The sequence below is a fragment of the Electrophorus electricus genome, chromosome 19, assembly GCF_013358815.1.
Source record: "Electrophorus electricus isolate fEleEle1 chromosome 19, fEleEle1.pri, whole genome shotgun sequence".
Classification (NCBI taxonomy): Eukaryota; Metazoa; Chordata; class Actinopteri; order Gymnotiformes; family Gymnotidae; genus Electrophorus; species Electrophorus electricus.
The window spans coordinates 11,510,693-11,528,200 of record NC_049553.1 but is presented as its reverse complement, the minus strand read 5'-3'; the positions used below and the strand labels follow the sequence as shown (position 1 = coordinate 11,528,200).

The 17,508-nt window shown below is 40.1% G+C and overlaps 1 protein-coding gene across 1 annotated transcript; it reads left to right on the top strand.

Moving 5' to 3' along the window:
- The first annotated feature begins 4,909 nt into the window (after positions 1 to 4,909).
- LOC113568861 (C-type lectin domain family 4 member E-like) lies at positions 4,910 to 6,876 on the top strand. The gene is made up of 4 exons (XM_035519994.1): positions 4,910 to 4,943; positions 5,539 to 5,696; positions 5,825 to 5,946; positions 6,100 to 6,876. The coding sequence occupies exons 1-4, from the start codon at positions 4,910 to 4,912 to the stop codon at positions 6,272 to 6,274; spliced, it is 489 nt and encodes a 162-aa protein (XP_035375887.1). The 3' UTR covers positions 6,275 to 6,876.
- The last annotated feature ends 10,632 nt before the right edge of the window (positions 6,877 to 17,508 follow it).

Here is a 17,508-nt window from a genome sequence, read left to right as displayed (position 1 = left end):
AGTACAAAATACATAAGGTCCATCTTAAACAATGATAAGTGCAATAAACAATAAGTTCTAGAGTTTGTTAAACAGAAACAATACCCTACAATAAGTATTAAATTAGTCAGTCAACATGGGAGCAGTGTCAGTTGTCCTTTAAATATTCTGCAAATAGATGGGTCTTCAGTCTGCATTTGAAGACTGCAAGGGACTCTGCTGTCTGGACAGAAAGTGCGAGTTCATTCCACCATTTTGGAGCCAGGACAGAAAATGCTTGTTGTTTATGAGTCCTGAAGCAAGGTATTTCAAGCCGAGGTATACTTGAGGTTTGAAGTACTTGAGGTACGGATCGTGCTTTGAGCATTGAGCTCATGTATGAAGGGGCTGGTCCATTTTTAGCTTTGTAGGCAAGCATTAAGGTTGTAAATCTGATGCATGCAGCTACTTGGAACCAATGAAGGGAGTGCAGCAGTGGAGTAATGTGCAAACTTCAGAAGATTGAAGACCAGTAATGCTGCTGCATTCTGGACAAGTTGTAGAGGTTTGATGGCTCTTAGAGGAAGACCAGCAAGTTGCAGTAGTCTAGCTTTGAGATCACAAGAGACTGCACAAGCACCTGAGTAGCTTCCTGTGAGAGAAAGGGCCGAATCCTTTATATGTCACAAAGGAGAAATTTGCAAGACCGGGTTAGATTAGAAACGTTAGTTGAGAACGACAACTGGTTGTCCAAAGTTATGCCCAGGCTATGGAAAACTTCGGATGGTGATCCCAGGGAATTCTCGAAGGAAACTGTAAGGTCATGGTAAGGGTTGGGAGTGCCTGGGATGAACAAAAGCTCAGTTTTACTGGTGTTGAGCTTCAAGTGGTGGGCTGTCATTCATGATGTGATGTCAGTCAAGCAGTCTGAGATGTTTTGAGACCTGCATGTCAAAGGGTGGAAATAGAAAAATAGAGTGTCATCAGCATAGCAGTGGTAGGAGAAACCATGAGAAGATATTACATCACCAAGAGAATGAATATATGAAGAGATGGGGGCCTAATACTGAGCCCTGTGGAACACCAGTGGAGAGTCTACACTGTTTGGATGTGGATCTGGAAAGCATCTCCAAGCAGAGCCAGTCACACCCAGCCTGGAGAGAACAGAAAGAAGAATGTTGTGGTTCACTGTGTCAAAGGCTGCTGAAAGGTCTCGAAGAATCAAAACAGATGACAGTTTGGCAGCTTTAGCAGCATGAATTCTTTCACTGCTATGAGGGCTGTTTCTGTAGAATGTAGTTTGTAGCCAGACTGATTAGGATCATGCAGCTGGTTCTGAGAGAGGAAAAGGGACAATTGATTATAAACTGCTTGTTCAAGGGCTTTTGAGAGGAAAGATGGAAGTGATACCGGTCTGTAGTTGGTAACGTTGGAGCCGTCGTGTGTGTGGCCTTCTTGAGGATTGGTACCACCCTGGCAGTTTTGAATGCAGTTGGCATGTATCCAGAAAATAAGGAGTTGTTGAGGATGACAGAGATAAAAGGTAGCAGATCTCTTGCGATTGTCTGGAATAGAGTGTCTGGAACAAAATTGGATCCAGTGGACATGTAGTTGGATTTCTGGAAGTCAGGAGTTGAAGAATTTCATCTGTGGAGAGGAGAAAAAGAAGTCAGAGTTGGATGTTGAAGAATACACATTGGTTGGAGGAGAGGAAACCAAGGAAAAGGACTGATGGATTGCTGCAACCTTCTCCTCGAAGGTGATGAAATACTCTGGAGTAAGAGGTGAGGGGGAGGGGGGGGATTCAGGAGATAAGAAAAAAGTGAAGAGATTATGTGGATCAGATGCTGATAGTTCGAATTTCTCTGTAGTAGGATGACTTTGCAGATGTTACTTCCAGTGAGAACTTGGAAAGGAGAGACTGGTATGAGCTGAGGTCTGAATCTAGGTGAGATTTACTCCATTGCCTCTCTACAGTCCTTAGTTCTCTCCTGTGGCTGCGAAGTGTTTGTTAGCCAGGAGGCAGGTGGCGAGGATTTAGCAGGTCTAGAGGAGAGAGGGCACAGAAGATTCTTTGATGAGGAGAGTGTAGAAATGAAAGAATTAGTAACTGTATCCAAAGAGGGAGAAGACAGTCAGGGTGATGAAGGGTGGACAAAATAGTAGAAGTAAGAAAAGAGGGAGTTTTGAAGTGCAGATTGCGACAGAAGGAGGAGGAACACACTGGGGAGGACTGGATGGAAAGAGAAGGAAGGGAGAGAGAGAAGGATAAAAAGTGATGGTGCGAGAGGTGTCCAGAAGGCTGCGATGTCCAATGTGGTAGTGGTGCGGGTGAAGATCAGGTCTAGAACATTGTCTCATTAAGCAGGTAGAGGAGAGTGGTTGAGGGTGAGGTTGAATGCTGTCAACAGCAGAAGAATGCAGGGTGGGATGCAGAGGGAAGGTTGAAGTCCCCAAGGAGAATGAGTGGTTTTGCTTCAATGGGGAATTGACTCAGGAAGATGTCAAGCTCATCAATTAAGTGATCTAGAGAACCTGGAGGGGGGTAGATGACAATGATACGAAGTTTGGTGGGGAAAGGGACTGTAATGGCATGAAATTCAAAAGAGGAGATGGAAAGAGTAGAGAAGGAAAGTGGAGTGGAACGCCACTCTCGAGACAATAGTAAACCTGTGCCACCACCCCTGCTGAGACGCCTCAGAGAATGGGTGAATGGAAAGGCAGAGGACAGAGCAGCCGGAGTCGCAAGTTCTCAGGGGTGATCCATGTTTGTTAGAGCCAGGAAGTGTAGGGAGTGGAAGGATGCTAGTGCTGAGATGAAGTCAGCCTTCTGGACAGCAGATTGGCAATTTCAGAGCCCTCCTGCCACCATGACCTGTCATGGTGCTGAACGTTGCAAGTAAGTGAGGTTGCTGCGATTGCTACATCTATGATGGCATTGAGGAGATCTGTAGGATATGTGGACAGGAATTGAGACACATTTCAGATCCTTGATTTGTGGATGTATGAGATTGAGATAATATGAGAATATATTTAGATGATTTCATGAAGTCCAGCAGTTGAGATTTAGAACTGACTGAGAGCAAAAACAAAGCCTTCCCAGATGTTGATTACATATGTCTATAGCGGAGTCATCCAAATTTAGGTCAGTTCAATAAGTGCTGAGTCTGTAGTGAGAAATTACATCAGGAACAAGTAAGGATTGATATGCATGAGGATAAAATACTTCGAGTATGCTATGGGAACTGGGAGGTTTTAAAAGAAACTGAAACAAAAGACAGGTGTAGTCAATTAGTATTGAGGTGAGGGTGCTCTATGTCTGGGCAAGAAAAGGCTACTGGGCTGTACTGACACTGTCACAGCAAGAATGGGTTGTCAAGATTTTGCCCAGAATCTGATATTCAGCATGTCAAATTGCAGTAGTCTTAAGAGAGAAGGACCAACACAGTAAATATTAAGGCTTTGCTTAAACTTGATGTATTTGTCAAAAAGTTATGAAAAAACTTATGAAATGCTTATAATTGTACAATATACCATATAAACATCTGACAAAAGGATCTAAAAAAACTGAAGCAGTCGACTTTTGAAAACCAAAATTTCAGTCTAAACTTTTGGCGACGACTTTACTCCTATACAAACATTGAACCACAATGATACATATCCCAAAAATGTGAGATCTGCAGAGGCTTCATGATGCATATATATACAAACACACACACACACACATGCAGACATGGTGTAAGTTCTGGGTCAGCCTGTGTATAGTTGGTGAATAGCTTGACCTTTCAGAAAGAGGCCTGTATGCAGTTTCACTGGAAAGAGGAGGTCCTGATACAATGAGATGTTAAACTGCTGATGTCATGTGTCGCTTATGCTTGTTTTACTGGTATACTTGTTAGTTTTACCTCATATCCCTTGCCCTTCAAATGTGTCATTCAACAAGTGCTTTAAGTATCTGTGTTGGAGTTAAACGTACAAAGTTTGGTTTTATTGATTAATACACAGCCGCAGGAAGCAAAGGAAAACCTGACCAGTAAATTTCAAAGTGAGATCTAGATTTACCTCTAGAAATATTAATCCTCAAGTAAGGAATAAGAGGCTGACTAATCTGGACCTCCACACTACTAGGTGGTTGATTAGTTTTGTTCTTACATGTCAGGAACAAAGAACATTATGGATGAGGGAGAGAGATACTAGCAAACAGAGAAGGAAAAGTTAGCAAATGAACTGAAAGGTAATATATCGAAAATGATAATCTTACAGGTTAACAAACTTCACAACAGGTATGGAAATGAGCGAGGTGCAGTTCTTCCCCAAAGACAGCAAGCGCATAGGGCTTCATATAGTAGCTAAGGAAAGATGCTTATTCTAATAGAATAACATTAGGGAATAGTATTGAAGGAGGAAATATATTACTGACCTTTTGTTATTTATATTGACATTCAGATGTGCTGATATACTGCTGTCATCCTGATTTTCCAGAGATGAAGAGGAGTATTGAGCAGGTGAAGGAAGAAAAGGAAAATTTGATCAGTGAACTTCAAAGTGAGATCCCGATTTACCTCTAGAAATATTAAACCTCAAATAAAGAATAAGAGGCTAACTAATCTGGACCTCCACACTACTGGGTGGTTGATTAGTTTTGTTCTTACATGTCAGGAACAAAGAACATTATGGATGAGGGAGAGAGATACTAGCAAACAGAGAAGGAAAAGTTAGCAAATGAACTGAAAGGTAAATACAAATCATCTTGAATCATAGCTCGATGTTTGTATTTGTAAAGTACAGTACCTGTGTTTATATATATAGTCTCAAAGTGAGATCTATCTAGTTTCAGTCTGAACTAGAAAAAAAAAAATCAGTATAAACAATGGCCTTCATAAAAATAATTGATTGTATACCAAGAAGATTCCTTCAATACTTGTGTTTTAATACATCACAACTTACAAACATGGAGAGGCAGTGTGAGCACACATACAAAGACAGTGAGTGAGTGCTTGGTCCATGTGAGCACACATACAAAGACAGTGAGTGAGTGCTTGGTCCATTTACCACCGTACATGGACCAAGCACTCACTCACTGTCTTTGTATGTGTGCTCACACTGCCTCTCCATGTTTGTAAGTTGTGATGTTAATACTCCAGTTTCCCTGTAGTAGAGCAGATAGGGCAGATGAGTCAGTGAGGGCTGTTAAACACACTTCAGATACAAGATCTTCCCTCTGAATTTATTCATCTTAAGTGATGCAGCCTACACAAGAACATCCACTGTAGTATAGCTATCATTTACATAGTCAACACTTGGGGCCACCTACTAATTTGGCAAAGAATATTTTCAGTTTCATTATTCTTTCAAATAGAATTCTACTGTGAATAGTGGCAGGCAAAATTTAAGGTTAATTTATTTTGGTTTGTATGCTTGTATGCCTGACCTCAATGTCCTTTAGTTTATCACTATGTGATATTTAAAGTAAACAGTATTTTGTGTATTTATCAGACTTCTATATTGAGTATCATAACCTGATCTCTTCAGCATTGTCTCTGAGCAGTGTATTAATGTTTTGCAATCACAATGCTGCAGCTCTGAAGATGAAATCAGACCACTGTGCTCGGGGTTGGAAGTTCTTCAGTGGGAAGTGTTACTACTTCTCTACTGATGAGGAGACCTGGACTGCCAGTCAGGATGCTTGTGTTGCTGCGGGAGGACATTTGGTGATTGTCAGCAGTTCAGGGGAGCAGGTATGATGATGTCTGAATGTGATAGCTGTGACACTAAAATACTCACTGAAAAACAGAAAGGTTATGCCCTTATTGTCCTGTTCATCGGAATGTTTTACAGATTATAATCACAATATTTTTCATTAAAGAATTTCTTAAAAAGATCAAAGCCTGGTTCTGGAAGGGAGTTCTACTGGATTGGTCTGACTGATGCTGTGGTGGAGGGAGAATGGCGCTGGTTAGATGGTACAAAACTCAGTCAGACATCGAGGTTGGTCCATTACAGACACCACTGAAAAGTCCTGTTCATTTCGAGGTCACATGATCATATCATGGTAGATCACTACGCATTTAGTCTACATGCTTTTAACAAAATGGCACACTTGTAATAGTGATTTGTTTATTTTGTTCCCTTGACCACCAGGTTCTGGGCTGGAACTGAGCCTGATGACTGGAAAGGAGCTCAAAATGCTCACCCTGAAGGAGAAGACTGTGCTGTAATGGAGCTCAGCTCTGCCAGTTATGGTTCACAGGATGCATTCTGTAACAAAGATAACAGGAAACACAAGCGTGTCTGTGAGGCCAAAGCAGGAATGTAAAACATAGAGATAGTAGAGATGTTAATTATGGCAATAACATAAGATGTAGGGAAATGAAATCTCAGGATGAATTTTCTTTGTATTCGTTTGTGTCCCGCTTATATATTTATTTGTTTGTTTAAGTATTCAGGCATTGCTTCATGTTCATATCTCTGTGTTGATACAAACCATATGGTCATCAATGAGTTTAGGCTTGTTGATGATGCAAGATGGCATCTTTAGCTCGTTAGCAGTTTCAGTCTCATATGATGAGCAGGATGCTTTAAGAAGCACTGTGTAGTACTGAAATGCATTAGATTGCTACTGTAACAATTTATCTTATTGGTGTAAATGTGGAGGTTAGAGCACTGTAAAGTGAAATGTTGATTTGTTCATTAGTTCTAGAGTTTCTTTGTATTTCTCACAGCTTTGAGACAAAGTGTGGGGGGGTTATTCAAGGTAAAGCTTCATCCAGAATGATTTTGGAAAGTGTATTTGATAAAATCACCATTATATAATTCAGGTATCATACAGGTGTGTGATGTTGCTTTTTTAAACTCATAATTATTACAGTTGAAAATAATAAACATCAAAATCTGAAGAGAGTGTTGTGCAACACATAAATTTTATTTTACCAGCCCATAGTCACGAAATATTCTGATAGATTAAATTCAGATGGATAAACCCTTTTATAATTTAAACAGCACTGTAAGTATTTCCTACGTGTGTGTATGTCCCTGTAAGTCACTGCACTGGTAAGTAATGTACTGTAATCAGGAATGTTTTTGTAAGTGCAGCACTGTAGATCTCACTGTTACATTATTTTACTGCTGAGTTTTTTGTTTGTTTGTTTGTTTGTTTTTAAACAATTGTATTTTCAGGGCACTCTTTTGAAGCCAATCTGAAAGGATGAGTAGCAAGAGAACAGCTAGACAGTCACATTACTGAGCACTCTCCATCAACCACATTCTAACAGTCAGCTTTTCTGAGAAAGGAGACCCTCTAAAGGCTTCTAAACAACCCCAACCAGGTGGAGCACACTAATGCAGTGTTGCTGGAGAGTGTTGGGCTGTTGGGGCTTCAGCTTTGAACAGCAGCATTAGTAGGGCACACAGAGAGAAAAACAGGTGAAATTCAGGCTAGTCAACCCTAGCTGCTTGGTCCTCGCTCTCCTGGAGGCGGTATTGGGCATGTTGGCCCCAGTGGACCACCAGCGTCCACTGGTCAACCCAGATCCAGTACACTCCCTCAGACAACCACTCCAGCACCTCACACAGTCCATCCCAGTTTAACTGTAGTCTAGGACAAAGTTCTTAACTCAAATCAGGCATGTTTTTACTGAGCAACTGCCTTGACTTTCTACAGTTCAGTGGCCTCACCGCTGACTATGTGGCCGAGGAACTGGAGTACAGCAACACCTGCCACTCTTCTGTCTCACTGCCTGTCACAAAGTCGCCGCCTCTGCCCTATAGTTTCTTTTTCCCCTGGTTTGTGGTGAGGCTAGGGAGACAGGGAATGAAAGCAATGTGATTTCTCTTTCTTCTGTAGCAGGGAAGTTTGCCATAAAACAGCTTATTATTTTGGCCTTAGCCCATTTATTGTGGAAATAGTGGATTTAACTGAAAATAGATTTTAACTGGGAAGGTTTGAATTTCCAACAAATCTTAGACTTTTCTACATACGTTTTAACACATTAGACCTCAGTAAGATATGTTTAATTAAGCTGAAACATTTCTTTTAGCTTTTCAATGTCTGCACTAAAAATGCAATAAAATTACCCCCTGCGTCGTTTCACAAGCTGGCTACCGTATTACAAAATGTAGGTGCGCATTTGAGCAGTCACTGTGGATAACGCAACTGAGCTTTTGCGGACTGCAGATGGCGTAACCGCGGTGTGCTTAGAGATGGGAAATCTTATGCTGGCTTCAAAGCTGACTCTTTCAGGACTGATGAGCCTGTCGATTTCGTTGCCCAACGTCTAACTTAAGGAATGTCTGAGATGTAAATTCGTTTCTGTAATTCTATAAATAACCTACTCCATCTATATCAGCCTTGCATTCTTAGCATCTTCGCGCATAACTTTACTTATTGTTCCAAAACTAAACCATCTTTTTCCATCCTAACGCCACCTTCTCACTCTGTTTTACTTTTACTGCTTCGGGTTTAGTACCCAAGTCAGGCAGGCGTCTTAACGATAGGCGTAGAGTAATAGGGAGAGTTTTTGTCTCAAACTATAGACATTTTAAATCAAGATATTCTAAGGCTCAAAACGATAAAAAGTTAAACAAAATAAGACACTTCTTGCATACTTCATACCTCATGGTGCTTGAATCAAGTTCACATAGCACAATAGTTAATAGTATTTAATTTATTTATCCATTTATTAGCCCAACATTTAGCTAGCTTATGGTCTTCAGGATATTTAACTGTAAATGACCAAGACTGGACTAAGGCAAATACACGTTCATTAGCCACCGCATAGATCAAGATCAAAGAGCTTGGAGACAACGAAGCAAAACCAGAAAACATGGCAACTAGAAACACTGAATACAACAGAAGGCTTCATCACAACAGATGTAGAACACTGAGAATACCAGTACATACAGATACAACACAATATACAATAACTGGATGGATGGAGAATACACACACACACACACACACACACACACACACACACACACACACACACCAACAGAATCTAACACACCCAACGGACAAGGAATCAAAAGACACATGACAATGGCAGGGATAGAAGCCAAAACATGGTAGACAGCTATGGGAACAGAATAAAAACCAAAACAACAACAAAAAAAAGATTTGATCAGACAGCATATTAACCCTACTGTTAGCTAGCTTATGTTCTAGTAGTAATAACAAAGCGGTAATGACAAAACTATGTTATGTTCCCACCTCTAAAGCAGTAAGGGGGTTGTAAGAGAGAAGTGTGACTTTTAACATATAGTATGTGATCCATGTCTGTTTGAATTGGAGAATTTAATAACTAGTGTTCATGAAATGTGTGTCAGTGAGATAAGGCAAGCCTTGACTTTGGGGGATTTATAAGTGTGTGTGTGTGTGTGTATTTTGGGGTGTTGGCATTTTGGGGTGTTGGATGTATGTTATATTTATAACCAGCCTGAAAGGGTTAGCTAAATAAAAGTTCACTACCCTGGTGCCATGCCCCGCATGTCAGAAAAAGATGGATTCCTTGGGCTAATAATAAAGAAAAAAATCTCCTTTCCTGCATTTGTGATTGTTAGAAGTAGATAGAGAGACTTCTGCCTTTTAGGGAAAAAAAAAAACAAAAAAACAAAAAAAAACACAACCACAAGTATCCACACCCTCCCAAATGCAGACATCTTTAAATCTTTAATTTGTTATTAGCTGGCAAAGATCATTCATGTGAATAACCATTCAGTCTGGACCTGGTGACCACCATGTAATTATCACAGCTGGACATGAAGCCTGGACATAATTAAACCCTTCAGTGTACTCAGGTGGGCAATTCCTGCACTGTAAATCAATTACAACAGGGGCAGGTCATGAAGGTTCATATAAGGTCATGAAAGGTCCATTTTGTTTTGACAGATTACAAAAAGGCTCTGTATTCATTCATTTATTTTTGTTGGCTTTGCTGAAAAATGCTGTGATGTTTAAAAAAAATTAAAAGACCAAAATAAATTTTGCACCTCAGGAAGTGTTAAGAACACACTAAGAGGAAGTGTTGCACCGCATGAAACCAGTTTGAAAGCGGGAACTGAAGCCAATAAATTAATACTCTACAGGGTCAAGCAACAAGGCAGGAATGACAGCAACCTATGCCAACGTGAACTTTAAGAAGCACGTGACAAGGGAGACCAGAGACAGTGAATCTGCCCAAGGTGAGTTTTAGCTACAGTCATGGGGCAGAAAAAGAAGGCTGTATTTATTGTAGTATATTGAGGTGGTTTTTAATTTGTATTTCTAACATGATTATGGGCCATAGTTAACTTCTTTAAGTAGTGTTTCTTTACATCAAAGATAGCAGTGTTAAATGTGAACTAGTATGAAAAAGAATATGTATACATACACAGACACACACACACTGTATTAGGCCCATTTTGTGGTTTTATTCCCTCGTTAACACTGATGAGCTATGGATATTTGTTGGTTATTGCAGCCAACTTCATCTGTCCTATACTTGGCATAGAAACAACACTCACAGCACAGAATAATACACTTTGTACATTACAATTGAGGATTAAGTCTATACTATTACTACTAGTAATATTACTAGTTAGAGATAAAATTAGCCACATTAATCTCACAAACTCGGTAGGTTAATTCTATGGCATGTTTCAATCGACATTCATCCGTAACAAATCTAAAACACTTATGATGATGAGTAATGGTGAATGGTAAGGAGGCAGATGCATTTGCGGAGAGGAGCGAAACTTAATAAGGGCAAATCCAGAGTCATAGTCGTTGGAGTAGTCCCGGGTTATAGAGTAAATACGGAGATTACAGGGATACATGATAAAGAAACTAGAGCCCACAAAAGCAAACAAGGGAAGCAGGCAATTACATAGTCTACGTGTAGCAGCCCTTGGCCTCGATGAATAAAATGTAGTCTTTATAACGGCTGCGTAGGTTTATTCACCTTGTTAGCCTCCAAATGTCATTAGTTCCTTGATGAGCATTGCGACAAACACTGTAAATGTAAAGAGCACCCTGGCGAATTCACTTCCCGTGCCAAGGGGTGCAGTATTTCTCAAAGCTCTGTGTGTAATGTACGGCTACAGTGCCGAAGGGCGTGGAGCAGGACGCACAGACTCCCTCAACTTGGACAAACATTTGTTTGCATGAAACATAAAGACGAGAGTGCCACTTACGTATAATACAAACAATAAACAGACACACTAAACACTAATGACGTTTAACAATTAACACGATCTAGACAAACAGTTTGGGCTGTTACGTATAAACACAAACAACACGCTACATCAACAATGACCCACACTGCACACTAAATGGGCAAGATAACTTGCCAGTAGACCTCTCAGTAAAGAAAGGGTGTTCACAAAATTCACACATGCAAACACAAACGGGTGATAACCTTGATCTTGAATGTCCACCCTAAACTGACATAAAGAAAAAGTTTTTCGGAGACAAAAGAAAGAAAACAAGGCTACTAATTTCCCCGTGCTGCTAGGGCACCACATCTACTCTCATTCTTAAAGGTGCAGTCGCAAATAACTGTACACTGAGTGAATGGTCATTTACACTCGGAACCATGAAGGCGCCGCCGCATACAAACTTACTAAAAGTAACCCTGGTGGGTCAAAATTTATTGAAATTTTACATAACGCATATGTAACACCTTTTGGGCTCAGCCTGAAGGTGGGAACAAACCGAGGTCTCCTGTGTAAACTGGAGACCTGTATAAATAAGATGAGAACGACCCAAGTGCACAGGAATTATGGCAGATAAAACAACCAGTGAGCAAACTCAGGTGTTCAGAGGACTAAGTGCGCTTTGAAAGGGGAAACACAAAACCGTGCCAGGCTTGGCCATTATAACATAATTAACTAATATTCTTGGTTCAAATGTGTAACTAATAAAAACATTCTTGTTGGAATCATTCTCACTGTAAATATTTTATCTTTTTTTCCATTCTAGATGGTGATGTGATCCTGGACAGCCCCGTCCATGTTGTAACTGAGGGAGATCTTCTAACTCTACGCTGTTTATATTATACCACAAAACCCTCAAACCTCAGAGCTGATTTCTATAAAGTTGGATTACTTACCGTAAATCAGACTACAGGAGAGATGATCATCCATAAAGTCTCAAAGTCAGATGAGGGTCACTACCGCTGTAAACACACAGAGAGAGGAGAGTCTCCACATAGCCGGGTCTTAGTCAGAGGTGAAAAAGCAATGATTTCTTACCTGTGACAAGGTGATTTTTATGAATTTATTATAAAAATCTTCTGGGGGTGAAGGCCTAAAAACATTTTAGAATACATTTCTGCATTAGGTGTAATTTTCACTTTCCACTTTCAGCTGGTGAATCCCCTGACTTGGTTGGACTGACCGTGGGACTTGGTTTGGCCCTGTAGTTTATTGTCTTACTGACCTTAGTGAAGTTGTGGTGTTACCAAACTAACAAAGGTCTGATAACTACTCTAGCTAATGTATACATCATTTACGAGACACAGAGCACAAAACATTTTTACAGTGATTGACACTTTGTTGTTGTTGTTGTTGTTGTTTACAAGGTGGAAAGTCTTGGTCTCCCCCTTCTGGAAATCAGCAGAACAGCAGGTTGATGTCAGTACAGGAACAGAGGGACTCAGGAGCTGTTGAGGGGTGCCAGTCTGTGTACACAGAATTCCTGGCTGGTTAGACTGAGTTGCTGAGTATTCTAATGATGTTCAGTTCATCTTAAATCATGTCCTCAATGACACAACAACTTAGATATACATTTTTACATTTATTTAATCAAGTCTTTAACGTCTTACCACTGTGTATTATTTATTTTGTCCTCTTTTATTTAGAAAGTACACACATTTATTGCACTGCTGAGCAAGTGGATACAAGTGGCCAAGGTGAGAGTGTGATTTCTTCATTATATCCCCTGTTTCTTCTCTATATCTTCTACTTACACCAAGCCTTAGACTTGACCATAGTGGACACATTAAGGCAAGCCAAATTTATTCGTACAGCACTTTTCATACACATTTACATTTATGACATTTAGCAGATGCTCTTATCCAGAGTGACCAACAAAAGTGCTTTTTTCATATATTTAGAGAATGCATCCTAGCCAGCACAAATAGGTTGGAGTTCAAATATATAGAGCCATACTTGAAATATTCGATGCTTCTTTAGCGAATTTAGCATATTCTGACTCTTTGGCCAATTTGTCTCAAGCTAAGCAGCTGGTTTTGATGGCCAGTATGGTTGTGGCTAAGAAGATTATCTTTAATTGGAAATTTGCTCTGGCCCCTTGTTTTAAATATGGCTGTCTGGATCACCCATGAGGCTGTTAGATACAGTGATGCAAGGGCAAAGAAGCATGTTTGTTCAATTTGGAATAGATTTTTAGATTTGATTATGGGATGTTTTATATTTGTTTGTTTTGTAAGTGAAGGTTGGTTATGGGTATTTTTGTTGTGTTTGTGTGTTAGCTCTGTGCTTCTTTCTTAGTGATAAAACCTTTAAATTTAATTAAAAAGGCCTAGCTTCTTGTAGTGACTAACTCATTTGATGTCATATCAGGTGACGCTGCAACTGAGTTGACTAATAGGACTTGTTCTCAAGTTATGAAAACAAACAAGAAATCCAAGCACAGAGGTACATCCAGACCACCCTTTGATTTTCAGCACTTAAATATTTCAGTAATATATTAAATTCAGTGTACATCTATGGGATATTTACACAAATATGACAGTAACGGTCTCAACATTTAATATCTTTTTCGTGGCCGGAAATGTTTAGATGCAAGGCACCTCATGGAACTGGACTGTAACTCACTCACTCACGATTAGCAAGCAGTAAATTCTCCACAAGGTGGCAGTGGCACAGTGGTCCAATGACACTGTGTCCTTGTTCTATAATACAAGAAAAAGTCTATCACAGCCTTCAAAGAAAGAAACCTTTTACTCTCAAATAATCTGGCAAAAGTATGGGTATTCTGGCACTTGTAACGTGCATAAAACACCATCACTCAACTATATGTATAAAGACATCACATGCAAAAAAAGAAATCACATACTGAATGAGTCAAAGGTCATAGCTAACAGAAGTTGGTACAAGCAGTATTGCTGAAAGATCTGCTCTGAAAAAAACAACAAGAGCTCTGTGTGGAAATGAAGCTTGTATGGAAGGATGTGATTAGCTGAACCTTAAGGTCAGTGAGATGGCTACACCTGCATTTGCTTTGCCCGCTATTTGCTATTGCAGATTCTGGTGCTCCATGCAGTGAAGTGACTTAAGTTGAGATCGAACTGAAAGTACAAAAGAAAGCAAACGAAAAACAAGGTAGAGCAAAATTCATTTATTTTGGGACTGGCCCTAGTGGATCATATGAATCCCAATTCAATCCAGGTTTTGTATACTTTAATATCCATTACATCCAGGTTGTGTTCTTTTTATATGTTTTCTTCAACAAGTTCTCGTCTTCCTTGAAAATAATTCTGAATCTTTTGTACCCGACAATAGAGATGGCCAGTGTGACACTGTGAAGTACACAGGTGAAGGTAACATCATTATTAAAGCATGTGAGAAGATGTCTTAAATGTCTAAATCTGCCAAATGTATTGCTCCAGGCAATATTTTTAATACAATTATGTTCTATGCAATGCTGCTGCAGAGGGTTCATTTAGAAGTTTATTTTAAAAAGTATGAAATGGCTACTGTCTTAGTTAAATATGTACAATATTAAATACTAATTTTAGTTTTAAAAAGTTTATTGTTTTCAAATTTCTTGAAAAAAAATGTTTTATTAAATGTGTGACATGGTCACAAGTTTTAAATGTTAAATATAGTATAAATATTGTCACAGCTAGATGAAAAAATGTCATTGTTGTTCACCTTTTTGCAGCTGAGACTACTGGACTTAATGAACCAACCTATTATAGTATTCACTGAAAACAAAAGAACAAACATGCAGGTAGGCTCTGAAACAATATTTCAGTGCAATAGCTCATAGTTTGATTTATTTAATAGTTCAAATACAATCTGAAGTATACGTTATTTCACTGCATGTTAACATTTACTTGATGCTTTTATCCAAAGCAACTTACAATTATGAGTGAATACAACTTGAGCAATTGAGTGTTAAGGGCCTTGCTCAAGGGCCCAACAGTGGCAACTTGGCAGTGGTGGGGCTTGAACCAGCAAATTTAAGTACCTTAACCACTAATCTATTCTTCCACTGCCCTAAAATAAAGCATTCAGGCTAGTGTCAAACAGCAGACCATTATCTCTTTAACCTTCTAGAGTATACAACTTTGACTAGGCCTCTACAACAAAGAAGAGACTCGAACCCAAGCATGGGGAGCACAACGGAGTAGAAGTCCATTGCCTTAACCTCTCGTCCACCTCATCATGTTAAACACTTCACACAGAAAAATCCAACACCTTAATAAAAGATTATGGAATATATGCTCTGCATTTCATTAATTGCCCCTTTCTGACTTTTAAAGCTCTAAACTAAACAATATTTTAATCATGGGGTTATGAAAAACAACTGGTAATGATCTTTTAAAGGTAATGATCTTTTAATGACAGGTAATGATCTTATAATGATCATTTCCTGAAGGAGTGATCACAAAAGCAGGGTATGGTTGAAGATTGGAGAGAAAACCAGGTGGACACTGATCTTGCATGTCTTTAGTCACCAAGTCTGTACAATGAACTTAGTTTTCTACTGGGTTTTTTTTGTTGTTGTTGTTGTTTTGTTTATTTTTGGTTTGGTCAGAGGCAAGATTAAAAATAAATCACATTTACATCTTATTGCAATAGTAAAATCTACGTGCTTCTTTATAAAGGAGGCATGGCTTGGTTTTGGCCCACTTGATAAAGCATACCATCCAGCAGGAGTCTTTGGCAGACAAGGAATTAATCCCTGTGAGGGAAAATGCTTAATGCTTGCTTAAAGGAGGACTAAGGAATATGTGACCTTTATGTCACCTTTGCCCTCGTCTCAACCAGTCTGCAAGAAAGGCTCTTCGCCTCAGGTGGGGGAGTGTCCATATTTGACAATAGTGCCTCCCCGCTAGCCGCCCGTGTTAGCCAGCTCGCACCTGCGCAGCGTGCCCTGGACGGTGCCTTGGGTGCTGGAGGCTCCTTGCTCTCTGAGTTTTTGGTGTCGGTGTGGGAGGGAAGATCCCTATGAAGGTACTCTTCTACCTCCATAGGACCTTCCTCCTCACAATCGGAACCCAACTGCAGACAGACATCGCTGCACTCCTCTGTCTCTCCATAATCTGTGTCTCCCATATGATTGTCCAGGTAGGGATTGCAGGAACCAGCAGAGTCCATCTCCGAGTACCGGTCCTCTTGGTCCGGCTGTTCTCCGCAGGACTCTGCACCGTCCGATCCCGGACCATACACAGGCCACCCCCAAAATCAATCATGGGTTCCTCCCTTCCGGTAGCTCCATGAAGCGAGGCCAGGATGAGGGAAGGTCTTACCGCTGGAACGTAGGAGTCCACAGAGTCCAACTCAGAGGACTGGAAATCGTTATACCAGTCCCGGTCGTCTGCTGGGATTTTGTATGACTCCCCTGCTTCCGCACCTGGAGTCAGGAGGGTGCCCAAGAACACGGGAGACTTCGCTGCACGTGCTGTGGGAGGGCGTTGACTTCCTTTCCTCCCCTTCTTCTTCTTGCCTTTCCCAGGCATCCTCGGTCGGTCGGTGTTTCTGTGACGTTTAATGGGTTAAGGAGGATGCAGGGACGAGGCACATTAAACAGAACATACGTTTTTAATCACAACCACAACTCAACACACACAAACACACTACATGGGTCAAACACCGACAACCTTGATGATACGACATGAGACTTATATACACTCATGACAATTACGCACAACAAGGATCAGGTGCACAACACAAGAGGGCGTGGCAACACAAACACGCACACATGCACGCACACAGGCACACACACACTTGAGGGGGGAGGGGCAGTACTGTGATATTTTGAGTACATTAATAACTGATTTACTTCTGGTTGACTAGTACATATTTATGTATGTTTTAAAAATGTACATTAATCATTCATTTTCAATAGATTCCTTTTATTTTCAAAGATGATGTCATAATGGAGCTGAGACTTTAGAAAATCTACAATTGCAGCTATCATGAACACACACATTAAAGCATATATTACTTCTAAAGCACAGACAGCAGTTAGTGTGCAAGAGAACGTTACAGTTCATGCATTTACTTAAGTGACCTCATATGCCCATTTTTCATTTCTACCCAGATTAAAATTTTTGAAGCAAATAAAAACAACAATTTGTAATTTGCCAAACAACTATGGTATAAATAATTAAGTCATATGAGTGAAACTCAAATGGCAATAACTTCACAAGAGGATGCACATTTGCTGTTTAAGCACATTTAACAGACATTTTCAGTGGAACAAGAGTGTGTAAACAGGATGCTTCCAGGTTCACCACTTCGCTATTGACTCTCCACAGGCAAATGGTCTTTATAAAAATAGAACCTCAACAACCAGCTTCACATGTGGTGACCAAATTA